The sequence below is a fragment of the Meleagris gallopavo genome, chromosome 22 (assembly GCF_000146605.3).
Source record: "Meleagris gallopavo isolate NT-WF06-2002-E0010 breed Aviagen turkey brand Nicholas breeding stock chromosome 22, Turkey_5.1, whole genome shotgun sequence".
Classification (NCBI taxonomy): Eukaryota; Metazoa; Chordata; class Aves; order Galliformes; family Phasianidae; genus Meleagris; species Meleagris gallopavo.
Genome location: NC_015032.2, coordinates 2,275,415 through 2,302,753, shown reverse-complemented (window position 1 = coordinate 2,302,753; position 27,339 = coordinate 2,275,415). Strand labels below are relative to the sequence as shown.

The window sequence follows — 27,339 nt, the reverse complement described above, 5'->3', positions numbered from 1 at the left end:
TGCCTATAGGGCTGAGCTTAGGGCCAGGTTTCCCAGAGTGTCACCATAGGGATACAGGGCTGGAGGTTGCCTTAATTGATTGGTTTTGTTTTATTGATAGGATGAGAGGTAATGGCCTTAAGATGCACCAGGGGAATTTCAGGTTGGATGTTAGGAAAAACTTATTTTCAGAAGGGGTGGTGATGCAGAGACACAGCTGCCCAGGGAGGTGGGGAAGTCACCATCCCTGGCAGTGTTCAGGAGGCATGGAGATGTGGCACTGAAGGACGTGGTCAGTGGACGTGGTGGGATGGGTTGGGGTTAGACTAGATGATCTTAGAGGCCTTTTCCAACCTTAATGAATCTATGATTCTGTGATTTTCTGTATTTGCTCTCTGTGACATGCTGAGGACATGGAGACCAGGTGCATCCCAGCTATGAAAGGTGCTGTCCCAGTGCACTGAGCTCGGAGAGGAGAGTGCCGTGGCTGAGAGAAGACCTGCTGCTGCATCCTGCACGAGGAGCAAAGTGGAGGGCAGTGCTTGTGTTTCTGAGCAGTAGGGATTGCTGGGAGCATCCTATTCCTTCTTTAAGGAATTAAGTAGCTCGGTGATGGTGGCTTTTGGTCACCGCATTTGCATTAATAGTTCTCTTTCTAAAAGCTCCGGTTGACTTGCAGATAGGATGGCCCAACTCAGTACTGCCACCACCAAATGTTAAGCTTACAAAAAAAGGAAAAAGGGAAAAAAAGGTAACAAAAAAATTTAAACAAGAAATTTGGGAATTTTTTTGAGGTCTTTCAGGTGTCACCAAAGCCACTCCTCCAACATATTTCTTACAAACCTGAAAGCTGACATTTCCATCGCAGCTCACGGCTCTTGGGAAATAAAGGGATGTGATAAGGCTCGTAATGAAGCTGCATGAGCTGGCAGTGCCAGCCATGAGCACGTAGCACATTCCCCAGCCTTGGCAGGGCTGTGTGTCCTTCCAGCAGGTCCCTCCCTGTGAACAAACATTTACTCCGTGTGTTTGCTCAGAGCCGATCCCGCAGCATGCTTGCCCTGGGGCTGCCCCAGCTCACTGCATGCGCCTCTTGTTTTTCTCACATCTTATTAACATGGGCCCTGCATGACCCCTGGGCTTGTCTACAGCTCTGACAATGCTGTGGGGCCTGGAGGAGCCCCACTGTGCAGCATGACATTGGGTCACAGTGTGATGTTGGGTCATGGCGTGACATTGGATCACAGCGCATCATCCCCTCTGCTCCGAGTCCCAGCTCTGGCTGTGTGGGCTTCAGACTCTTGGGCTTCAAACACAGAGCACTCACAGCTCTCTCTGCTTGTCTGCAGTCCATGCAGGAGAGCTGAGGATTAGCCACAGCCACCAGTTTGCTCAATGGGCTGCTTTTGTTAACAGAAGAACAGCGAAAATGAAGTCATTGCAAAAGAGCAAGGGCGTGATTAAGACAGCAGCACAAGAGCAGACTCCTTGTGAATTAGCAAGGACCTGAAAAAGATAACTGCTGCTCCACACACGTGCATCGTTCAGCATGGGTGTGATGCATCTGGGATCAGAGTGCAGAATGGCTGCACCTGGAGCAAGGTGAATGGGGAAGAAATGTTTGGAACCAGTGGGACATATTAAAATGATGCAGAGCTCTTGGAACAAGTCCAGAGGAGGGCCACTGAGATGGTCAGAGGGCTGGAGCACCTCTCTTGTGAGGAAAGGCTGAGAGAACTGGGCTTGTTTAGCTTGGAGAAGAGAAGGCTCTATAGAGACCTCATTATGGCCTTCCAGTACTTGAAGGGAGCGAATAAATAGGAGAGGAATGGCTGTTTGTGAGGGTGGATGGTGACAGGACAAGGGGGAATGGTTTGAAACTCAGACAGGGGAGGTTTAGGTTGGATATTAGGAGGAAGTTTTTCACTCAGAGGGTGGTGAGGCACTGGAACAGGTTGCCCAAGGAGGTTGTGGGTGCACCATGCCTGGAGGCGTTCAAGGCCAGGCTGGATGTGGCTCTGGGCAGCCTGGGCTGCTGGTTGGTGATCTGCACATAGCAGGGGGTTGGAACTGGATGAGCATTGTGGGCCTTTTCAACCCAGGCCATTCTGTGATTCTATGAAAATGCCCATTTCTGCTGTAAATCAACGTGGAACGATAGGGCTGATTTTTCTGATGTGCATTCTGTAGCAAATCGATAATGAGAAATGGGAGAGCGCATTGCTCATCTGCTCCACCTGGCTGCTGGGTACGTGGCAAGTATCTAGTTGAAAAAGATATTCTGATGGGAGAATTTCTAATAAATTTGTCTGCACCTTCATAACCTGGGAGAGAGGGAACAAAAATCAGCACCGAAGAACTTCCAAAGTTCCAGTGGTATTTCAAGCCTTGATTTTCAGGCTCACTGCTCAGGGTGGCAATGAGAGACACCGTAATTTTGAAGGAAGGATTCATTACCATTATTATGAAGGCACAAAGGGCTGAAGGAGGTGTGGAATGGAGGTAGGGATAGTAAAAAGCCATAAAAGAAACATTTGACAAATAGAGTGGGATGGGGAAAGAAGAGCTCCCCCCTGCCCCGGCAGCCTGCAGTGGAAGACGCCTTGTCCATCGCTTTCCCCATTCCAAAGAGATGGACTCCCCACAGCCGATGCTGCTGCCATGCTGTCACTGCTGAGCCTTTCCACCACTTTGTGCCATCTCCATTACAAACACAGCCTGCTCCCTTTGGGCTGGCAGAGGGTTTTTAGGCTGCAAAGCTGATTGAGTCTGCACACCAGGAAAGCCATCAGCTCCAGCTGGGAGTGCGTTAGCAGCAGCGGCTGTGCTGGCAATCATTTTACACACGGAGGGAAATTCCATTCAGTGTGTCTTGCTTCTGGAATTGCTGCTGGTCCTGGAAAGCCCTTAGGGATGCTGGTGCTTGCTGCATCCTGCTGCTCCTTCCCCACCGAGGGGTCATAGGGAATCCCGCACACACGTGGGGATCCCCCTCCATCCCACTGCAGTTGCTGTTAGCTGGTGAATCGCTGTAATTTTTCTGCTTTTAATTGGTTTTCTGTGCAGTCCCAGAGGAGGGTTCAGCAATTAGAGGTGTCTGTGCACTCTGATGCCACGCAGGGCTTTGCTAACTCTGCAGACTTTAATAGCTAATTCAGCAGCACTCAGAGAAATGGAAGTGTAATTAATAGCCTGCGCAAAAACCTTCACCTGGCTTTATTTAGATTACTCTTTTATTGGCCTTAATGTGGCCCGTTTCTGTTAAGGCATAACTGGTTGTCAGCCTCATACTGGAGAGCAAAGGGACGAGTCCAGGGTGAACAATCTGCAATTCATCATCCGGCTGTGAGGGCAAGAGGATTGGCTCTTCCTCCTGTTAAGTGCACGGTGTCATTCACAGCTCTACCTCCATCCTTGTCTCAGGAGTGTTTTACGGCATATCCCATTTTATTGCCATAATTAATTTGTGAACTTCACCTCCAGAACTGCTCCAACCATACTCTGAGTCAATTCTAGATGGCATTTTTCCTTCATTTGGAGCCAGAGCAAGTGATCAGCTGTAGATAATTAACGAGAAGAGTTTTGCAGCTCTCCATGGTGGTTTAGCATCTAATAGCTAGATCTAGCAGCTCAGAACCAGGTGAAGGCAGCAGGCATGCTTGCAGCAGCCATGGGAACACACTGCATTCAGGGTGCTCCTGGATCCCGTTCACAGAGATGCAGTCCCAGCAGGCAGGAGGGGTTGAGGAGTAGGAGAGGAAATTTGTCTTCTTGCACATGGAGTTTGCAGAGAACACCAAACTGGTAGAACCCCATGTGCACATCCTCTGTCTGCTTGGGGATAAAGGGATACGTAGGTGTCTGGAAGAGGACTGAAGGTGACCTGCCTGTCTTGGAAATTTCCACTGATGGAATTTGTCTTTTCACACTGATGGTGTAGTGGGAATTTTAGGCAGAACTTCATTTCAGCGCTGCTTGCTGCTGCGTGAATCTGTGAATTTGAACAGCTTTGCACAGTTTTGGTTTATTAGTTTGAATTGGAGTGACTCATTCTTTCATTTTGCTGAAAGAATTATCATAACCATGCTATGTTACCACATCCCATTGCAGTATCAGTGATGTTCATGAGCTCATATACGCTCAGAAGTACAGGAGGAACAGCTCAGGATTTCATTCTGCAAACCTTGGCTCTGGAAAGAGCCAGGAAAGCACATAACCCTGGCACACAGATGGCATTTCTCTAACTCTAACTTTCTTTTGCCATTCTAGTTTGATGGGGAGAACATGTACATGGGAATGAACGACAATACCCAGGAGTTTCTGTCGGCAAATCAGGTAAGTGTTGTTGGGGTTGGGTGGGTTGTGTGCGCAGGGTGGGGGAGGCTTCCTATGAGATGTAGGCCATGGCAAAGCTCAAGTGTTGGGACATCTCCAGGAATCCCTGCTCCTGGGACAGCAGAAGGGTGCACAGAGGAGGTCAGCATCCTTCAGTGTAAATGGAGGATTTACACTGAAGGATGTTTCTAGAGGTGAGGTTTCTGAGCACTGTGTGTAGTGTGGGTGCCTCTCTCTGCCCCCACACATAGCATTTCCTGTAGCTGAATGGGTTGACAGTGAGCTGGCTTGGGGAGAAGAAAGGAATCAAAGGTTTCCTGTTCTGGAGCTATGAACCCTCGTGGAGAGGATCAGAATAGAGCCGTTCATGTCTCACAGGGGTCTTTGTGAACTCATAGAGCAGGAATGGCTCTTCAGTGAACCCTGAATGTGTATAGATGAATACGTGCATGTAGGCACATGCCTAGGTCTTGCTGGGAGGGGAGAATTTCAGCCCGTGCTTACCTGTCCTAACTGGGAGGTTAGAGGTGGTCCCACTTGTGTTCTGTGATCCTTGGCATGATGCTTCTCACCAAAAGGGAAAACATAAGTTTGTCACTAATATTCTAATTTAATCCCTCACTTTGGGATTGAGTTGAGCCACTTCATCGTTTCGCCACAGCTATGGGCAGTGCAGACTGTGATGAGTCCAGTGTGAACTCAGTGCAGTGCAAGGCCACGAAAGACAGCTGGGTGAAGATTTCCATCTATCCCCAAATGCTGCTGGAGCTGCATGGGCTGAGATGTCAGTTGCTGCTAGGGTTGGGAGTTGCCACAGCATTGCTATAAATTAGGAGACTGGTGAACATCTAACTTGGGTACCTATGATGAAAAAATATCTGTATATCAAACAGGAAGAAAACCTGTTGTTCATCCTCTTAGAGTGTGAGACCACACTGGAGGAGGGTTGTCCTTGTGCAAGAAGTATTTCCAAGAGTGGGGAAGAAGTTGCAAACTTTGCACTCTGAGGTGATTCAGCTGTTCAAACACGTGTCAACCAACCCAGGCACTGCTTGTAGTCAGCACTGGTAATTGTCACAGGTTGAGTAAAGGCAGAAGGGAACAGGGTGGCCCCAGGGTGCTGCAGATTGGGGTTCAGCTTCATCCCATCCTGCGCTGCCCAGAGCATCTGGACAGGTGATGGGACCATCAGAAATGAGCAGCAGCTTCTTTACAAAGCAGTTAATAAACTTATGGGTTACTCTACATTGTGCTTTTCCCTCCTCTGGACTGTGCCCTGAGTTCAGCTGTGGGCGATTGGTGACAGCCTGTCTGGGACTGCTTTGTGCCCCGGGGCACTCTGTGGGGTGGGGAGCATCGTGGTGAGGAGTTCAGGGACCTCTCGTGCCCCTTCTGAGACTTCTCTCATCATCACCATCAGTTCGCATCCCCCTGTGTACTCTCACATCAGTGCCTGTTTACCACTGAGCACTTCATAGCACTGGTCATGACTTTATTACTAATAATACAGTGTCTCTAATGAAATGAGGAATCCAGATGTTTTTTATTGTTTTCTCAACCTGCTGGAACCTGAATGAGTATGTTAAACAGCAGGAGAGCATTTTCACAGCCCTATTTGAGAGGCAGCTAAATCATCAGCCTCTAGATGCCCACACAACACAGGTGGGATAGTGATTGGTCCACAGCACCTGTGGGGATAAAGACAAGTCCTGCACACTAATTACAGGAGCCAGCACACCGTAATTGATGGATATGATGTTCTTCCCCTTGTTGTGGTCCTAAGCTGCTTGGTCACAATGTGCACCATTAGGCACGGCCACCACAGATGGAGTTTCACCAGGGCTGGATGTTCACACTGCTCTGGGACTTGCCTTTTGCTTCTGGGTCTGTAGTTTGCATTTTCTGGTGATTTTTCTTTCATAATATATAGGGAGAGTTAGGTGCAAAGCAGAATTCAGTTTACCACATCTCCTCCCATTTAAATGGCTCCTGTCCATCACAGTAATGTTTTACATTTCTCATCCAGAGACACAGCAACTGCTTAAGCTCTGGAGCCATCCCTTCCCATCACACAGATAAGCTTATTCTCATTTTACCACTGCAGAGCTTGTAGTTAGGGCAGCTCTGGTGCTGAGCAGTCCCTGGAAAGCGTCGTGAAGCTGCAGCATCCCAACATCAACATCACCTTCTCACAGCCACTTCCACAGTCTTCATCCTAAGGAGTCTCTCATGGCAGGAGGGGAAGGCAGGATGGCTTCCCTCTCCTTCTTCTCCTGCAGTGCTGAGCTGCTAACTTGTATGAACAAACTGCCATGAGCATTGTAAAGCCAGCTGATCTGCTTTCCTCTTAATCTTCTTTTATGTGATTGCTTGCGTGCTGTACTCCACGTTTCTTGTTTTCATCCCCAAAGGGGTTTGTCTCAACTGAGAGCTAAATGCAGAAATGCAGGAACCTAAAACACAATGAGAGCACTGACAGATCCGTACCTGCGCCGGCACAGGCTGCTTGGGGAAAATAATTCCTCTTGTTCCATCAAATAGCAGGGACATTTGACCCCAGAAATGAGTCAAATGTGAAATGTAACTCAACCCCCAGCAGGAGCCAGATCATAAATGCAAGCTGACATCTGATCAAACAGTCATGGACATCTGACCCCTGAGATGAGTGAGAGATCTGTCGTGTCTCCTGAATCAGCAGAGCATCATTCCTCACCCCTGCCCATTTTCAGTCTTTCCTTCCCCACCTCCAAATGAAGACAAGGAAAAATCCCAAGAAATGCACAGAACCATAACCAGGCCACATATCATGAAAGAGATGCAACAGTGCTGTTAAAAGTCAGTAAGGGAAGGCATTCATTGAGTCCTTTCTGATGGGGAAAGTAACTTCAAGTAGGGCAAAATCTGCAATTGGGTGGGATTGGGTTGGGTTTGGCTTTGAGATGTGGGCGATCCCACGAATGCTGTCATGCTGATGGGTACATTTGCCAGATTTCTCCTCTTCCATCACCTTTCTCTGTCTGCTCCTGGGTCAGTGGGTGCTTCAAAGGAGCAAAGAGCTCATTACTTACCACTGGGCACTTTTGATCTTAATCCCAGGAGCTTTCTGCGCACGCCTTGTTCCAGCTGAGCAGCACTCTGGTTTCTATACCGACAAGTTAATTTGTGCAACTCCTTGTGCAAACACTGTTACACACCAGTGTCATTTATTCAAGGATGCTTTGCCATAAGCAGCTCCTTCCCTTTGTGGCTGAGAGCACAGCAAGGACCCCACTGCTGTGTCTGTGGGTGTTTAACATAGTCTCGTTAATTTTACACGATATTTTCTTGTGGCATAGAGTAAAGCTGGGGTTTCTCTTGCTGTATGCAAGTCGGCAGGAGCGCAGCTGAATCAGTGCACTGGGGAAATGGAGTTAAGAAGGGTTAGATTTGTCGTACGCACACATATACATCTGTTTTCAGATGTGTCCCTTTACAAATGTTAGCACGAGTTTACACATGCCTGCCCATTTCTGCACGCATGGAATCCATCTGCGCCTGTATGTGTGCTTGGATGTGGATAAATCAACATTTATCTATTGTGTCTATTGCCCTTTATCTGTTTATCTCCATACATCTTCAAGCTGGGGTCTGTATCAGCCATAATAGATACAGTGAGTCGCTGATCTGCTGGGTCAAATGGTCAGGGCTCCTTGATCAGCCGTCAGGATGCATTACAGCAGGGCCTCCGGTGGGGCTTGAATTACAACTTACATTTGACTCATTTCTGGGGTCAAAACGTCCCTCTTATTTGACCAAATGACAGAAATTGTATAATTTGTATATATCCCTGAGCCATATGTGCTCTGAGTGCCACTCTAATGTGTTTTATAAAGGCACAGCTGTCTTGGTGACTTATTTAAAATGGGATTTTGAAGTAGTGTTCTTGCCATTTAATGTCCTCATTCAGGGTTACACAAGGTTTATCAAATGATAAATAACATTTAGAACATTTGTTTTAGCATAACAATGGGTTTGCTAGTTATAAGGAACTAGACGTCACAATAAAGCTGTGTTTGGTAAATAAGCAATAATGTAGAAGGCAACTGAAGGCATTATTAGAAATTAATGACAGCATGGGAAGCCTCCAATACCTTCCTGGCGTGCCGCGAGTGCTGAGACGAGACAGAGCTCCTCCTGGCAGGCTCTGCTATAAAACATGCCATCAAACCTTGTCACAATCCTGGCAGACATGCCGCACTCCCACCTCCCAGGCCTCCCACCCAGCTCAGCTGAATCGTGGAGAAATAGCAACAGTTGGTAAAATAAAACCAGTCTCCAGCAGATACCTGGGGGCGAGCAGCAGTGGTCTGATCCATGGTGAGCGTGCAGCCTGAAGCACACATTGCTGGGCGGCCAGGAGCCACCACCTGGGAGGGCAATTAGGGGCTGCTAATGAAGACACTGCATCCTTCCCTAGTGCCTGCTGCTTTCCCTGGTGGTTGGGCTAGATAATCTTAGTGGTCTTTTCCATCCTTAATGATTCTATGGTTCCTCCCGGAACTGGAGGGCAGGACCAATGTGGACGTTTTTCCCTTGTGTTTTGCCTTCATCACTGACTTTGGTGAGGATGCTCCATTGCTGGCAGTGCAGTTGTTGGGGGATAATGTGTGCTTGTGTTGTTTTGTCCCTCACCTCCCGGGACGTGTGAATTTGGAGGAGTTTTTAGCTATTTGTCCCCATTGCCTGAGGCTCATAGTTGCAGCATGTTGTTCATGGTGACCACCGTTGCTGCTCAGACCTGGCTTTCCTCCAGAAGGAAGGCTGGGAGATGACCACACACGTGGCTGAGCAGGACCATAGGCAACTCTTCCCTTGACTCATCCTACTAAAGACTACACAGCCTGGTGGTGGAGGAAAGCTCAGAGCCCACCGTGGCGTGGCTGTAATTTCCACTCTAGTCCCTGGATGAACTTTTGGAGTTGATGATCCTTATGGATCCCTTCCAACTTGGGAGATTTTATGATTCAAAGGAGTGTGATTGGCCTTTGCATCTGGAAAAAAACCACAAGTTTGTTTTAAACTGGAGGAGATAGGTCTCAGGGTCTTTGTAATCTCTTTATCTTGGCTGTGTATTGATCACAGGAGCAGATGATGGTCAGATGATGGTCAGTGTTAGAGAAAATCACTGACATTAGTAGAAGAATGTTGAAGAGGGGACTCTGGCCCCCAGGCATGGAGAGCTCTGATGCTCCTGAAGGTCTACTGGTATCATGCACCTTGCCTTGTATGTGACTTTCTTGCCTATATATGCATGTATGTCTCTCTCTCTCTATAGATAATATATGTATATATATATCTAAAGATCCCTGGTGAAGAGAAGTGAGCTCTGTGCGGATTTGAAGTTGAAAGGAAGGACTAAACTGTGCTGGCAGTGTGGTGGAAGTCATAGTGTGCACTGCAGCAGTACTAAGATTTTACTTCTTTTCTGCTGCTCTTAAAGCAGTGCTGTGTAATTTCATATGTTGTGCTAGAGAATAAAAAATAGAGAGAAGACATTGATAGATATTAAACGCCTTTTTTGGCAGACAATTCAAGAGAAATCTCATGTACTATTTTAGAATGAACAGTAGAGTGTTACATGTCATTTATTACAATCAGCAGCTAATGGAAACCCTTCCAGATGGGGTTTTGGAGGTGAGCACAACTATAGCTGATAATCCAGGCTCGTGAATTTTGTATGAACTCTTATGTGACAGTGAAATTTTTGAAAAGTGAAGGCAGGAAGCAATTCCTGTAACTTCATCTTAGCAACCAAAGCTTCCATTGCTGGTGTAGTGCTTGGACAGTACAAGAATAAAAAAAATGCATGGGTGTTATAAAGCAACATCATCTTCAACCCTTGTTCTCAAAGAACTCCTAAGTTGTTAACAATAGGGTGTCTGAAAAACATCACAAAGTGAAAAACTAGTGTGACTGAGCAGGTCTGAGACCAAGTGAATCATCTTTGTTTCTTATGCACTTATTCTCGGGGGGAAAAAAAAAGCATCTTATACAACTGACGAGATCTGTTAGGTGGTGTGGAAAGTGTTTTGTAGGGAGAGAAAACTGTGAGGTCATTGTGGTGATTGAAAATTTCTTCTCAGAAAGAGTGGTCGGGCATTGGCACGGCTGCCAGGGATGTGGTGGAGTCACCATCCCTGGAGGTATTGAAGAAAGATGGAGATGTGGCACTTGGGGTGATGGTTTACTGATGGTGATGGTTGGATTTGATCTTAGAGGTCTTTTTCAGCCTTTAGGATTCTGAGATTCCATGATTCCAAGCATCTGGTCAGGCTAAGTCATGCTGGAGGAGACCTGCTGGGATGCAGTGTGGCTCCCATGGCATAAGGAGCGCATGGGCTGGCTGTCTAGCAATGCTGATGAGCTGTTAAAGCCAGCTGACAGCTAATAAAATAGCAGCAAAATATAGAGGAAGATGGTATGCAGCCAACAACATTTATCACTTTATCAAAGATTTCCTACTGCGCTCCGTGCCACTGGAAGTGAGTGCACGTGGTGCCTGCAGAGCTGCTGCCTTTGATGCAATCTGTGGGGGAACCTGGGCAGCTCCGGGGGGAGCAGCTCACACTTCTGAACCCCCAGCATCGCATTGATATGATGCTGTGCGTGCTGAAAAACCTCCACTCCTGCCCCTCTGGCCAGCCACTGCTCTTGAGAGCCAAATTACTGCTGTGAAGCCATGTGATGGCTTCTGTGGGGCTACCGTGCTCGCTCGCAGTTGCTGAGCTCTGATTGCATCATTATTTCTAAGGTCTGATAAGCAAGATGTTCTGCTATGCCCTGTTGGGGGATGTTGGTTTTGGCTCCTGCTCGTGAATGCAGAGGTTTGTTTGCTTCTGATGTGGACCTCTGGGGAGTGGCTTTGGGAAATGGTGTTTATTTGGGGAACTGTAGCATCGTGGGCTGCAGAAATACTGAAAAAAATTCCAGGTCTTGTGCTCTTGGGATTTCCTTTCCCAAGTGATGGATTACTTCTCCTGGCCCATCAGAGCCTGTGTTTGGGTCTGCGGCCACTGCGGGGCGATTAGCTGGGGAACTGCTTGCTTCCAGCAGGAAAATGCCGCTTGCCACTTCAGAGTTTGGATGGAGGCCTGTGCAAACAGGAAGGCACCTCTGTGGCCACAGGACGAGCTCTGTGCTCCCCAAGGGTGTGGGGCTGCCTGGGTGTGTGCAGGGTGGGCTCAGCCCCAAAGCTGCTCTTCCACAACTCTGGCTCACACCAGGTTTGCTGCAAAATCTATATGCTCATGCAGTTGGGCAGGAGAGCAGACCTGACAGTTTGTCCATCTGAAAGGTGATGGCATAAAAAGTGGCAAAGTTGAGCCAGAGCACTGCGTTCAGCTCACGTGCCCATTGCCTGCATCACGGCTCTGCTCACTGACCACAGTGACACTGCTGTCATGGGCAGCAACCACTGAGATTCATCTCAGACCAGGAAATTCATCAGCAGTCACCAAAAGAGTCTGTGCTCGTGCTGTGTGCTCAGGTCTATACATTTGTGTACACTGTAAAGGGCAAAATATGACTTGACTTTTATTACTTTAATTAAAACATGAGTGAAGGGTATGAGATTCATATTAAACTCTGTTTTCCAGGCTGCTGTGTGAAGGGCTAACTGATCTGATTACCATGAAGATTACAAACTATCAAAGTGAAAAAGAGCTTTTTGCAAGTATTTCATATTAAACCTTCAAACATAACACTTTAAGAATAATTATGGTTGTATTACGGGAAAATGATTCATGAATTCTGAATAAATATAAGACCCTTAAAGGGAAATGTTCCAAGACCACAGTTTTCGTTCCAATCTGATGAAATTTAGTATCATTTTGCAGCTGTAGAATAAAATGAAAAATATATATATATGTACATAGGCTGTATTGAGTATATGTCAGACTAAACTAATGAGATTTTTTTCATCAACTCTGAGCACGCACGCACAAATGGAACAGCCATTCTCATTTTCTGTAATAGAAAGCAGCGAGGAGAAGGGAGAAAGAATCTCACTGCTCACAAGCCTTTATTCTACCCTTGATTGTTAAATAATATATTTTAAGTTCTCGTGGCCTGACTGCAGAATGTTTGAACTGACATTAATGGGGACAGGAGAGAAGAGAGGCAGCTAAAGGGGAAAAAAAAGTGAGGAAGGGCCAGGACTGGGGATTTTATTGGTATTCCCAGTGGGCTGTAATAAAGATACTTTTCACACAATACAGTGAATGTTTACAGCAGACAATTTAGTTTCCTTCCAACAATTATGAGAGAAATTGAATCTCAGGAAATGTTAGTTTTCCCTAAAATTAGACATAACAATAAAGATAGCCCTGCAAGTTTATTAAGGAGGGAAGAAAAGAAAAGCCATCAATCTCTGGAAGACAATTTAGCAAATTTATTTTAAGAATTCCAGCTAACTTCCAAAGCAAACACATAGCCATGCAGCAGAGCCTCGTGCTGGGCACTGCCATTTTCCCAGGCTCCAGCAATCCCCAGCGCAGTCTGGAAGCAAGCAACCATTGGGTGCCCATTTCCACCACGGTCCTGGCTGGTGCAGGAGGTGCACTGCACCCCATCAGGAAGTGTTTGCTCCCCTGAGCATTGAAAGCTGCATGTTTTCGCATGAATATCTGCATGCCTTCTTGCAGGTGCTGTCAGCTTTGATGCGTGTGCAAATGTGATGTTTCTGCACAAATGGTCTGCGTGCAGTTCCATGGGTTTGCTAACATGAAGGACTAGCTGGGAAAACGCTGCAGAGTCAGCTTTTAAGGTTTTCCTGAGAAAATTGGTCATGAAATGTCAAGAGAAGAAATGAAGGGAGGGGATGGGAATTATTGGGTGCTCAAATGCCGCTTCAGGAATGAATTCATTGTGCTCACAGAGCAATGCTGGGGGTGAAAAGAGAAAGCCCTCTGTGAAATGCAGAATATTCTGCATCTCTTTGAGCTGCTCGTACTTGGGTGCTAAGTTTTTGAAACACTGTGCTGCCATTGGAAGATGCCATGCAATCCCTTTACTTGCCCTGTTTTCCTGACCTCTGCATCAAGGGTCTGTCTCACAGCTTCCAATCTCTATTGTTTGTTATTAAGAGCAGGGGCAGGAGCTTCTCTGGTGATCTTCTTTCAGAGAGCCTGTTCCATTTTGGTCACATTTGGGTGTGCCTGCAATGCTCTTTTTTGGTTAACACCCAGAAGGGCGCTGGGTACGTGGTTTGGTGCCCTTCTGAGCAATAGAAACACTCAGCTCTGAGTTTGTGAACATATTTATGTCTTGTCCACACTTTAAAAGATGACAGCAGAAGCCATTGAGTGGTCAGGGCAAATCTGAGTTTGTACCTTGGGTTTGTTGTTTCTGCTTTCAGCCCACATTGTGCCAGGATCTTCTCTAGTTGGGTTGGAGCTTGATGATCTTTAAGGTCCTTTCCAATCAAAGCCACTCTTTGATTCTGTAGTTGTAGTTACTCATTTTGTCCTGGTCACTTCTTCTCTAGAAGGTATTTCATGAGCATCTGTGAGTTAGGACATAGATGAGCCACTCAGAGCGATGTGTGTGATCCTAGCTTTTTTTAGGTTCTATACATAAGCTTATTTTTATTAAAGAAAAAAAAATGTTAGAGTTGTTAAAGATAAAATCTGCTTTTTTCCTCCAAATTTACATATTGGAGGCTTAAGGTTGAGATTTTCACTCCTACGCTGGGGATTTGGAGACTTGGCTGTGTACCAGGTTACGGTTCTCATCATTTTGTCATGAGTCTCTTGGTGCTTCGTGCTTTCCCTAACAGCCCAGCACCTTTGTGCTCCTGCGACATGACAGCTTCTGCTTTGGATAAGTGTGTGAATGAATAAAATTCTAGTGCTGGTGGTGATGGAGGAAGGCTTGTAGCTGAGCTCTTGGAAGCTCAGTAAACTCAAAAGAAGCAAAGAGAGATCCCAGTTGATGGCTTTAACCTCTCACAGATGGGGCAGGCTGGAGCATGGATGAATTTTGCATATTCAGGGTCTGCAAGGAGGGAAACATCCCAGTTCCAAAGGCAGTCTTTAACTTCTCTTTTGCCCTACCAGTCCAGGTCACATTCAGCTCCAAACTGACATTACCTGCCCTGGTTTGGAGGCAGCACTTGCCTGAACCCAGTTGTTGAGCTTAGCATCAGGGATGCTTCTGCCATCTCCTCTCAGGACTGACTCAGTGTCTGGTGTCGTTGCTTCTCCTGGTGCTCAGGGCCAGGTCTGGGGCTGAGGGGCTTCAGGATAACGTGGGAGGCTGATTTATTGCTCCAGGGCTTCCAGTTAATTTCCTTTTCCCATTTCGACCACTTCCTGGCAGTCTGAAATGTTATGCAGGGAATGGGCTGGTAAAGGATATCGAGCTGCTCTCAGGGATGGAGAGGAGAAAGGAGAGGGGAGAGCGTGGCATGTCACAAAGCACTGATATGTTTTCAATTTTAATAATATAAAAGGAGGTAAGCAGCACCTTAGCTACTAAGGTGACAGGTGCATAAGAAGCACTGAATAAATACATAAAACATATTTGCTGTAGGCATTTGTCGCTGGAAGTTTAAACATTAAACATGCCTGCTTCGTCTGATACCATAATAAAGCAGGGATGTTCCCAGAGCCATTAGCTTGCTCTGACTGCAGCTTTACATCTTCACTAGATGTACCATGGAAGCTGCATTGTGTCAGCGATGCCTCAGCGAGTTTTGCCCCCAGAAGGAGAAGTGAGTGAGTTCTGGGGGTGATTTCAGGTGCCCTTTTGTGGAGCTTATTTCCCCTTTCATACTGATGTTTTGGTGCTGTTTCCTGGGAATCACTGGGCAGGGCCCCTCTCTGCCTTTGTGCCTATTACCTTGTGGCTGAACGGTGCAGATAAACAGGTTTGTGTCTTTACTTTTTGAAATGACAGGATAAGGCGGAAAGCAGATACTCAATCCATTAAGAAATAACTAGGTGGGTGATTCACTACCATTTGTGTAAATGCTAACTCTGCTCTGCCCGCACAATTTATTAGTACTTCACAGGAGGAAAAAAAAATTATTTTAATCTCATAATGGATGATGAGCTGTGAAATTGCTTCTGCAGCAGCTGGGCACCCTGGGGGAGGTGCTAGCTTACACACATTATGCAGGCTCTCCCCACTTCTCCCCGTCCTTGTGCTAATCAGACACGTCGAGTCTGGGCGATGGGAGGGGGCCGTGCTGCTGCTCGTGGGCTTTATTGCCTTTTTGCATCATGCATACATGCATATATCATTTTCTTGTCAATCTGACTTGGGGCCCCAGGTGGAACTGGGGAAACACGTGGGTCCAAAGTTGGAACCTGTTTGTGGTGAGCGATGCTTTGGGCAGCGCAGGTCCCAGCCCCAGCTCACATTAAGTAACAGAAATTTAGCAGATGACATGGGGCTGTGCATCCAGCTCTCAAAGTGGAAAACTTGCTACAGAGCACCCATCCAAAGTGCGGCACAAAGTCAGTTTTAAACTCAATGGAAAAACAAAATGAAAACTGAAAGGGGATAAGCATGGTACAGAATAAAGTTTTCTTCCTGCTCTGAGTCCTGCTTGTTCGACTGAAGCCAGGTTGAATTAATTTCTTAGAGTGCTTTTTGCTAATTCTTCCCCGCATACACTCCATTAGTGTTTGCAGGCTGCCTTATCTCTTGACCTGCTTACAGTGCATTATACATCATTATGTAATGTACCCTTGGCTCAATGCGGAATACCAAATCCATCCAGCCCAACAATGAATTTCTGTGAAGTGCGCTGATCTTATTATGCAAGTTCAGTATGCCATGAGACAAAAAAGGCAATTATGTAAAGTCTGTACTCCTCAAATAATTCCCAGAAACGCGTGATATTCTTGAGTAGAATATTATCATATTCCTTGTATTGACTTCCAGCCCAGAGCCCAGGAAAACAAAGCAAAGGGTTTGTATTTGTCCGATCTGGTCGATCTAATTTTAGATCCCTATTGGCTCCTCTCTGCCTGAACGTGCAGTCCCTACAGAATATACTTTAAAATCAAGCTAAATCTTTATAAACAATTGTGAGACAGATGACAGAGGGTGTGCTTTGCTGACATGGAACAGAGCTTGCACATCTCCAAGCTTCCCCTGGAACTCTGCCATGTTTATTTCGAAAGACTGGGGAAGAACTGCTACAAAAATGTGCTGCATTATCTACCCATGCTCAGGGTAGATACTGCAGTTAGATATTACTGCAGGTGAAAAAGAGCAGCTGTGCATGAAATACGCCTTCTAGTCCTGCTAATGAAGATACAACAGAGGGGTTTTAGCTCTGGCTCTTGCCAGTATTTGCATGAGCCAGTATCGAGTGCTCCTGAAAATGCCATCAGCAGACTTGGAGCCGTGTATCCCAGGTGTGTGTTTAGAGGGGGAAGGTCTGTGCTGTAGGAACGTGGTGTTGTCTTCAGTGCTGGAGGTGGGAGTTCAGAGGCAGCAGTTCCATGTGAGTCCCATCGTGGCTGGGGCAGCACGGGCAGGGTAGGGCACTGCAAAGCAGGAGTTTGGGGCATGTTTTGTAAGGAGCATGCGGAGCTCCCCGCTGCTGGATACTGATGTCCAGAACTTAATAGGAATGCAGGGAGGTGGAAGGTTAATAAAAACAGATGAGAGAGGTGAAAGTAAGGGATGAGTTGTTCTGGTATCTGAGGGGCTTCAAGAAGCACTCCCCACAGGTTTGTATATCTCCTCCAAAATGCTTGCTGCTATTGGCTGATTTTTCAGCCAGCTTCCCTGACCAGCTGAACTGCTGATCTGCTGCCTTAGGCAGGTCTTGAGTTCTTGGGAGGGCAGCGTGTGGTGGTGGGTCTCCAAACCTCCTTCCAGGTGGTTCCAGAAGATCTCTCCCTGGTGGCATGGGGTGGTTGTGGGGCAGCTCTACTGGGACCCACAGTGGCCCTGGTGAGGACCCTCCCTGTGCTCCCTTCCATGGCAATAACTGCAGAACGCCAGGTAATGAAGGAAGGAAAGGCTGAGAGCTGGGGTGGATTACATTTTTCTTCCTCTTAATTCCTGAGGGTAACTTCTTCCAAAACTCATTTCTGTCTTTGTCACTGGGGAATTAGAGGTCTCTCTCTTCGCTCAGAAGGATAAGTGTACCATTACTAATCCTTTATATACCGCTGCACGCTGCACTGCTGCTCCCATGCATGTCTATCTGCCTTTATGGTAACTGTAACCTTTTCTTGAACCAGAGATTTTCCTGAACAAGAGCCCTTTGGGATCTCTGTGGGCTTTCCTAGATACATTTTTAATAAACACAATAATTTGACTGCAGGCCCATTACCTATCCCCTGTTTGTTCTATGGGATAGTCATTTCCATGCCTACGAAAGCACTAACTCATAGGGCAATCAGAGGAAGAATGACAAGCAGGACAAAATTGGTGTGTGCTGTGATAAGGCAGTCCGTCTTCGGCATCATGCACTGTTCCGTTATGTATTGCCTGTAAATAATGGCCTTGAGAAGATATTAAATCTTTAGGAAAAATCAAGTCTAATTGTAACTATATTTTTGTTTTTCATTTTGGTTTATATACAGTATATGACTTTTGCAGAGACATTTTTATTCCAGGAAAATGACAGGCCAACAAGAAGCCATAATTGCACTGATTTTTAGAAGTGCCTGCATTACTACAGATCTGATGTACTGCAAGACATGAATCAGAAAAATTCTATTAAAAAATCTCTTGAATGGCTGACACAGGAGTATTATCCACAATGATTAATTTGACTTGGTCATTATGAACACAGACAAGTCTGACAAAATTGCATTTCATTCCCCACTGAATTCATAAAATCACTATACACATAATAAGAAGTTATAGTTGTGTGCTATCCACTATTCTTGACAGGATTCCAGTTCTGGATAAGATGCTGATTAAAAAAAAAGAGGGAAGTGGGGGGAGAGGGAGTTGGGAACCTTTTTTAAGACCTACAATAGGGCTGATTTCTTTTGCTATAAATTGTTCGTAGAACTCCATTATTTTTAGCTTTTTTTTTTTTGTGGTGAAGTAGTGATGCAAGTCAACCACAGCTTGGGTGATGTAAAAACTGAATGTAAGCTATGAATACTCATAGCCAGTTCCCTGCATTTTCCTTGCTGCTTAGCAGGATGCACCCCATCATGGCAATCCCTTCACCCAAGTAGCGCCTACCCAAGGAGATCCAAGGTTTGTAGGGCAAAAGCGAATGTTCAGGACCTTGGTGTCTCTTTTCTGTGCACATTTGGCTTTATGAAACTTGTATAAAGGGCTTCTTTTCACTGTCAAATTTGGTTTAAACCATTCAGAAGGGATTGAAGGATTGAACCATTCAGAAGTGTTTACAGCACAGGGGACAAAGGGCAGGTAAGATGAGGAAATAAATCTCCAGCTCCATTCCAAAGACAGTGATGTCCAGCAGCACTGTGGTGGATGCTGGCTGTCTTCTAGGGTTCACCATAGCATGCAGAACATGCATCAAAGCAACAATAGGAGGAAATGATGAGAAACTTACAGAGCATTAAACAATCTGATTGATTGCTCTTTGGGTGAACCAACATTCGTTTGGGATTTAAATCTCACACTGCAGGAAGGAAAGGAGCATAGAGGTTTGAGCAGGCAGGTAGAACCCAGTTTGCTGCTGGTTGTGGGGCTGCCTGCCATCCTGCTGGGCTCCTGGCATGTCTGCATGCTGCTGGAGGTTGTGCATACACTTCCAGCACATGTTTACATTTGTACAAGGACTCATTTTTCCCTTTTCAACTGCATTCCCTTAGTCAAAAACCTGAACATGTGAAAATGAGAGTAAAAGGGGCTGGGAGAACATCAAAAACAATTTGTAGACAGTATGTGGCTGGCTGTTAATAAATACTTATTTACAGTATTCCTCCAACTGTACCCAAGGAATTCATTGGTCCCGCTATTCACAGGCGGGATCTCCACGTGCAGAGATGAGGCAAATCAATTTCCATTGCTAAGCCCCAGAGCTGCTGACGTGGAATATCAGCGCTGCTTCACGTCTTGGCATGGGGCTTTGGAAGGCACAGGTGGGAGCGCAGCCTTTGGCAGCCCCATGGTGAGCACTGTGCTGTGGTCCTTGCTGGCACTGGAGCGCTTCTTTGGGGTTTGCAACATCCAGGTGCCTTCCACCTTCTCCTGCACCTGAACCAACCTTGTTGCCCTTGTGGCTTCAGCACTCCATGCTCTCCATGCACACAGGAACACAAGCTTTGTTGGTGTCTGTTGTGGTAGCCCTTGGTCGCACTTGTTCACAAATAGCAATGTTATATTCACTCTGCAGACTTTCCAGCCTACTTTTTGTTTGTTTAGCCCTATCTGATGTCTGAAATTCCCAGAGGGTCACGTTCCTGCGGCAATAAGCTCTCATGTTAGCTGCAGGAAAAGCTTCGTTAGCAGGTGAGGGGTGGGAGAGTCCATGGCGTTTTGTGTCATCTGGTTGATTAGGGTGGGATGAATCACATCAGTCGACATATTTTCTTTGTACCTTACTGGGTATAAATTTTCTTTCTTAGGCTTGTGTTTACTGTTGAGTGTTATTTGACAGGGCAAATATTTACCTGCAATAATGCTGCAAATCCCTATCCTTTCCACTGTGAATAATATTTTCTCTGAATCAGTGCTTGGCTGCAACTCCTGGATCCTCATGGATAATCACACGGAGCATGACTCAGTGGAGAATTGGGGTCACTGGATGTTTGCCATGCATCTGAGGAGAGCAGTTCCCAGGTCCTTGGTCAAGTCATGTCTTCTATGATTAATAGCAGTGTGCAAGGGAGAAGTGGTGCTGGCCAGCTGTAGAGTGTTTTTTAAAGAAAGGCAGTATTTCCCTCCTCATCCGAGAAGGAAAAGGCAGGAGAAAGCTAAGGGCTTAATTTGTGGTTGTGCACAACACTTGTAGCTCCCTCAAGCTACCTGCATGGTGGGTTCTTGGTGTCATTCATGATAAGGTAGTGATTATGGTTTTGGCCGGCTCCCAGCCAGCCCTTCGAGATCTGGATGGTGTTCAAATACCTGGATACTGGAGCTGCACAGTCACAGTGCGGAGGTGGGCAGATGGACCCTAAATGGTCCAGGAATAGGCTGTTTCCCAAGCCTTCCTCCTGTCTGCAGCACGCTGATGGAGCAGAGCACAGTATGGTTGTGTCTGCCCCACTCTGTAGCAGTAGCTGTGTGTTCCAGTAGTGTGTTCCTTGTTGCAGGAGCTTGCATGGTCTTACAGCTGTAATGGGTGCTGGTGGTGGAAACGTTTGAGCAGCTGAGGGAACGGGTTGTTCAGTGTGGAGAAGAGGATGCCCAGGGGAGACTTACCACTCTACAGTTCCCTGAAAGAAGATTGTAGCATGGTGGGCCTCGGCCTCTTCTCCCATGTAATAGGATGATAGGTAAAGTGATAGGATGAGAGAAAAAGGCCCCAAAGCTGTGTCAGGGGAGGTTCAGATTGGAGATCAGGAAAAATTTCTTCTCCAGAAGAGCAGTGACGCAGTGGCACAGCTGTCCATGGAGGTGGTGCAGTCACCATCCCTGGAGGTGCTCAGATCCCTGGAGATGTGACACTGAGGGACGTGGTCACTGGGCATGGTGGGATGGGTTGGGGTTGGACTGGATGATCTTAGAGCTCTTTTCCAACCTTCTATGATTCTATGATTCTACTTCCAGTTTGCTGATTGCCAGCTGCTGACATTCTAGGGTGAAAGCTACTCGCTTCCCTCCTTGGCCCACAGTTTTCAGTAGCTTAAGGGCATTTGGAGATGTCTGCAGCTTGATACCCTTTTAGTTCTGATCCTTATCTAGGCATATGGAAGAACATCCAATTTTAGTGTTAAAAGTCAAGCATCCCATCATGGGACACTGGAGACAAGCAGAAGAACCAGCTTTATCTCTGTAAAGCTCTCACTTCGTCTCCATTTCCACACAGGGCACTGCCAGCTGCAGTGTCCCTCCCTGCGAACCTCATGTGGGCTGCCTGTGAATTCTATGAGGGGTTTTTGGGTGCCTTAACATGTCTCCTTCTGTCAGAAAGCATCAGGGGTCGTGGGCAGCCAGAGCCTTGCTCCCGAGCAGCTGAGGTCGCTGTGTTTGCTGTGCCCAGAGCAGAGCAGGCTGAGGGGAGGGCTCATGGCGGCTGCGGCTCTTCATAGGGAGCAGAGGGCAGCGCTGAGCTGGAGAGGCCTGGCAGGGGTAGGCTTGTTGTTTCAGCTGATGTCAGTGTTTTAATTCGAAAGGGAATAATGTGTAATCACAACAACTGTCATCTGCTTGAGAGCAGAAAATCCCAGATCTGCCGCGCTCGTTGTGCGCTCTGCAATGGGCGGCCTTTCAGCAGGGAGAGCTTCCCGGCGCCTGGCTTGGGATTCCTGGTGGGAGGAATGGGTTCAGGCCAGCTCGCTAATCTAATTTGTAATGTATCCTTATAACGTATAATTGGCTGTTTAATTTAATTCAAATTAACATAAGAATAGAAAACAGAATCCACCACGCAGCCCGGGCGGTGGTGGGAAGGCACATGGGGTGTTGCTGGCAGGAGACTGGGGACGATGGCTTTTGTGCACGCATGTGAGCCCACCCTTCGTGGGCATGGATGCATCCCCATGGCCATGCCAACAGTGTGCCACAGTAACCCCCTTCTCCCCCCCGTCCCACCCTGCCTCTTCTCCCTTCCCTATATCTCTAGCCATCTATTTAAAACACATATAGAATAAGGGCGGCCTGTTTTGGAAAATCGTTCTTCGCGATGCGGTGTAAAAGCTGGCAGGCGCCGAGGCTGATTATGTTGATTGGATATTGTCTAATCTGATTTTGATTGTGTACAGCTTTGATTGTGATTTTGATAGGTCTGCACAATACTGTAGCTCTTCGGAGGGCTGTGTGAGTTACACAGGGCTTTTTTCTCCCAGGCTGAATACCACAGAGCAAAGAATGTGCAGGGGGAGCAGGGGCAAAACCGCCTCAAAGCCCTTCCGTGAGCTGCTTTGCAGCAGCACAAGCAACTTGTAGTTTTGAAGAGAGCTTTAGGAAACTTTGAGTGGGTTTTACATAATTTAGTTAAGCGCAGAAAAGCCACTTTCTTATATACCTGATACCAAAATAAACCAGTTGGAGAAACAAGTTTGCTGTGCAATGATTTATTTAAATCCCTTTCCGTAAAGCGCAGAGTGAAATCCTCTTAAATAGCTGGAGAAGAATTTATATACCTCGAAGAGTGTAGCTCAAATGAAAACTTAACTGCTAGACGTATTAAATGGGATCTGTCTGCTTTTGTGTGCAGCCTCTCATCCCCCTACCTTGCCAGCACAATACCACTGCTAGACAGAAGCTGGCTGGAAAAACAACTGGGCTTGAATTTCCCCTGAACAATAACTGTTGATACAGAGCTAGCTCAGCCTGGTCTCCTTCTTATATTTCTGGTGTACTCGTGTTTCTCCAAAGCTAGTGGGAATTTCACGCAAATGTGAGTAATTGGGTGGGATGTGCAGCATATGTGCTCTGCTCTGTTTTTGTGATGGGATGAGAGGAGACAAGAGGTGGATTTCCGCTTAGCTGCTTCTCCTACTGGATTCTGAGCTCTGATTAAAAATGTATATATTTTTAATTTTATTTTATTTTATTAAGGGTTTTCTCCCTGCAGTCTGGGAGTGGTAAAGAGCATGAACCCAAGTGTGAGCTCTGGGGCAGTGGATTAATAAAGCCTGAAATGTTCAACTTGTTTTGCACACGCCTGGGGTTTTGCTCTTAAATTGAGTATTAAGTCAAAATCCAACCATGAAACTAGGTGATCTGAGAAATTTAGCTTAAAATCCATGTGTGTAATACTATGGCTAATCAGAATTTCATATACTATAATAATAAGTGAAACAGTAGATCTTTAGAGTAAGCCTCCTCTGCCAGACTCATTATATTCTGCTTTCATAATTAATAATTTTGGATAGATTTACACTTACTTTATGAAACAAATATGTTGATATAAAAACACACCGGTGTAACAATATCCTTTCTTTTTTTCCATACAAATTGGAATGCTTAATTTTATACAAACCAGCAGAAAGCATGAGAAACAAAAGAAGCAGCTTCTCTGCACATTCATGGGGAATATTGGTATGGAGATGAGGGCATGCTAATCCAAAGCAGATTTGTATGAGAATGTAAGGAAGGACAAACCTCGGTGTGGGGCACCATCAGGCTTTCTCTCTCTAGAGGAGTTTATAACCTGGTAAAGGGTTGCAGCAGGGATGAAGGGGCAGTGAGCAGTGTTCCAGGAGCACTGGAGGCTTTCAAGAACATGCGGCGTTCTGCAGTGGATGGTGCACTGCCCATTACCTGGCCCCTACTTGGTTATGACTAGCTGACGGCTGGGCCTGGAGCTATCTTTTCTGTTAAAACAAGAACATTTTCACTGGGATTGTGCTTTTGTATTTCGTACTCAAGCAATCGCTTTTATTTGCTGAAGCGACAAGGCAGTGATGCATTGTGAAATGTCTTTTTCATGTTTTAGACGTATAATAGTCAGAACGAGAATAATGAAGACTATGAAATCCCACCCATCACACCTCCCAACCTCCCCGACCCTTCACTCCTGCACTTGGTGGACCATGAAGCTGGATATCACTCCCTGTGCCACAGCCTGCCTCCAAACAGCCTGATACCCGCGTACCCCTACCAGAACATGGACCTGCCTGCCATCATGGTCTCCAATATGTTGAGTCAGGACGGGCACCTCCTCTCCAGCCAGCTACCTACGGTCAGTGACTTTCCCCTCTATTTATCTTTCGTTAAAGCCATTTCTATACATCATGCTATGATTTGATTGAGAAGTTATACGTTTAAAGAGATGTTTGCACCGGGGATGGGGATTGAGCCTCCTGCTTGCCACCCCGTGCCCTGCTGCAGGAGTGGCTCAGTGGCATTGGCAAGAGGAGCACGGCTGCCCCACAGACAGAGAGCTTTCCTCTTGATTTCCAGGAGAACAAGATCCCTGCCTGCACTTGCAAGCTCAAGTTGCCTTTTGGCTCACACAGTGGTAAGGTGATACCTTGCAAAGTTTCAAATGATGCTTCTATAGGAATAAATAACACAGGGATAATGAAGTAAAGGCAGCTCTGGGAAGAAACTTTGGGACTAATTAGGCATTAAGACGCTTCTGTAGCATCAGCATTGAAGAAAGGTTTTCTCTTGTTTTTTTGGCAGTGGTATTGAATTAACACTGGAGCTATGTAATAATATTTTCCTCTTTAGCACATTTAGCCCTATGGTTAGTTTTCTACGTTGTTTCTCTCTAAGATCATTGATTTTCATAGGTGCTGTTGGAAGGCATCAATATCAAACAGAGTTAATTTTACTTTATTAGCATTGCCTGCAAGTCTGCAACTGCTCTAGCTAGACAGCATTTGGTGTCGATTGCTTGAATAGATAATGGTCTGAAAGAGAGAGATATTTAAATATTTAAATGGGATATTATCTCTTAGGCTAGGAAAATCCCAAGGCTTTGTAAAGTCTTGGTGCATCTCCAAGTTGCGTGGTTAGTGTGTTTAAGAAAAACATCATCTTCTGCCTATCAATATTGAACACGAGCGTATTTCTATGAAATTAAATATTACTTAGGTCTCTGTATTAGCTTTTAGGTTCTTAGGTGATTAAAACATTCATTTCTGAGACAAAAAGAGTCAATTTCAGATGAAATATTTTTCCCTAGTTTAATTTAAAGTGCAACCCTTTTTCCTGACCCTTATTTTCATAACACAATAATTTTATCCTGTGTTGATTGTCTCATTTTTGAGAGGTGATATTGCACTTATAAATCACTTTCTAAAATACCTAAAGAAACAAGAATAGTGGGATTTATTAAACAGCTTCTGTATGTCTGAAATAATTTATTTTGGAGTAGTCCTTGGGAAATGTTCTCTTTCTTATTTTATGGTACTGTTTTACAAATGCAGCGTGGTGACAATAAATCAGGGCTGAACCGGAGAAGATAAGAAAGGGGCTTAGTGGGCTGTAAACATAGAATAGAGAGATTAAGATTTTTTTGCCCCTTACCACTAAAATAAAAAATCCAGTGAACCCTGAATTTTCCGGCCGATAGTGAATTGAAAGTGCTTAGTTTTGAGTGGAAACCTCCGGATCTGCAATACATCTTCAAAGGTCCCAGCAGTAAAGGAAGTAGATCAGGGTGCGAATGGTGTTGCAATGTCAAGTTGAAATTAAATCCTGCCCTCCCCTCCCGTCAAAGTTTTTTTTCCATGCTGTCAGACCTGAGCTACAGAAACAGCTCCCAGCCCTATTTTTTCCTGCCCAGCTGTGGTTTTGGATGCCCGCACTGAGTTCCCCTCACTCCACTATAGCTCCACTGTGGCAGGATTGTTCTCTAATTCTATTGGGAGCAAGGCGTGTACAGTAATTAAATACAAGAAACGGAGCAGATTTTTAAGCCTGTGTCACTGACATCACCTGCCCACGTCCCATTAAGCCTCAGCTCTCTGGCTGAGGCACCATGAAGATACTTCAGGCCTTGCTGCCTGTCACTGTGCAACATGCAACCTTCCCCAAATCTGCCCAAAAGTTCATCACATTCAGGTGGGAGTTGCAGCACGAAAGGATTTGATAAAGGAATCTTTGAATCATAGAATGATAGAATGGCATGGGTTGAAAAGGACCACAATGATCATCTAGTTTCAACCCCCCTGCTATGTGCAGGTCGCCAACCAGCAGACCAGGCTGACCAGAGCCACATCCAGCCTGGCCTTGAATGCCTGCAGGGATGGGGCATCCACAAAAAAGGAAGGGACTTATCTGCTTGCACTTCCAAAAAGAGTCCAAAAATGTCCCAGCATTGTCCATACATTGAGTTAAGCCTCTCAGTGCCTCTGCAAGGGATGCAACTGTTGTTCCCATTATGCAGGTGAAGATCTAAATCAGAGCAGTTTAAAGCAGCTGCAGGAAATCCCACAATGGGATGAGAGCTAGAGAGTGAAGGTGAAGCCTTGGGGAAGGCATGTTGTAGTTGTGCTGGGCAAAAGAAACAGTTGAAAAAATCTTAACAGGACAGATTATTCTCTCTTGCCATCTGTTTTTTTTGTTTTTTGTTTTTTCTTTTTTTTGCTATGGAGAAAGAGGAGGAATGGTTGGAGGGAAAGAAAACAGGAAAGATGTGATTTTCACTTAGAAATGGTCAACACTTAGGGAAATAGGAGAGGAAGAAAGACCTGTTTTCACATAAAGGGAATAACTTTGCCCACTGTGAGCGTCCTCTTAGCTTTTTGGTGTCGGCAGGTGGCTGTTGAGCCCTCACAGGGCTCTGGTGGGTGAGAGCTGGGAAGCGCCGGCCATAGCTAGAGACAGGCAGCAAGGCGGGGTGCTGCTGGGAGAAGGAGCTGCTGTGAATAAATGAGATTTCAGAAGGGATTTGCCAGAACCTATTTGACAGAAAGAAAGGGTGATCAAGGTCAGAGCCCACGAATCTCCAGCACAGTGCAAACATATTTCCATAAATATTAGATAGCGGCGTGTCTCTGCTCGTCAGGTGGGATGGGTGCCCAGTCCGAGGTGCTGCACCCTTCTCTGTTGGGTAGAACTATGGCACAGCTGTGTACTTTTGCTGGGGGAAATGTCATTTTGGACATCCCAAGTAGCAGCTGTTAGGAGCAAGCATTGACTTTGTCATCAGTGTGAGAGTTTGATTGGAGAGACTGGCAACTTTCCACGCATCTCTGCTCCCTGGTGCTTCTCATGATGGGAGATGTACTTGACTTTATTTCTTGACGTTTGCACTGGTTGTGGCTGTGAATAAGGTACCCAAAATCAGCCTTCCTCACTCTTCAGCTCTTCTGGAGGAGGTTGTAGCAAATGCTGTCCTATAGTCCCTCCCTTCCCCTTACTGGGAAGAGAAGGAGAGATGGAGAGGTTGGAAAGAAACTATCCCTTCAGCTCCGGGTGATGAATTTTTTCTGCTATCAGCAAGCTGGTGCATCAGCTTGAGTGAAA

The 27,339-nt window shown here is 46.0% G+C and overlaps 1 protein-coding gene across 1 annotated transcript; it reads left to right on the top strand.

Moving 5' to 3' along the window:
* The first annotated feature begins 4,248 nt into the window (after positions 1-4,248).
* Positions 4,249-27,339, top strand: LOC104913985 (TOX high mobility group box family member 2-like). Its single transcript, XM_031556517.1, has 2 exons — positions 4,249-4,314; positions 23,855-27,339. Exons 1-2 carry the CDS (start codon positions 4,264-4,266, stop codon positions 24,164-24,166), a joined length of 363 nt encoding a protein of 120 aa, XP_031412377.1. The 5' UTR covers positions 4,249-4,263; the 3' UTR covers positions 24,167-27,339.

Bases quoted from the DNA above. Each gene is read 5' to 3' on its own strand.
- LOC104913985 (XM_031556517.1), top strand. From the start codon at position 4,264: ATGTACATGGGAATGAACGACAATACCCAGGAGTTTCTGTCGGCAAAT. The intron at 4,315-23,854 runs GTAAGTGTTGTT...TTCATGTTTTAG, and splicing joins AGTTTCTGTCGGCAAATCAG to ACGTATAATAGTCAGAACGA.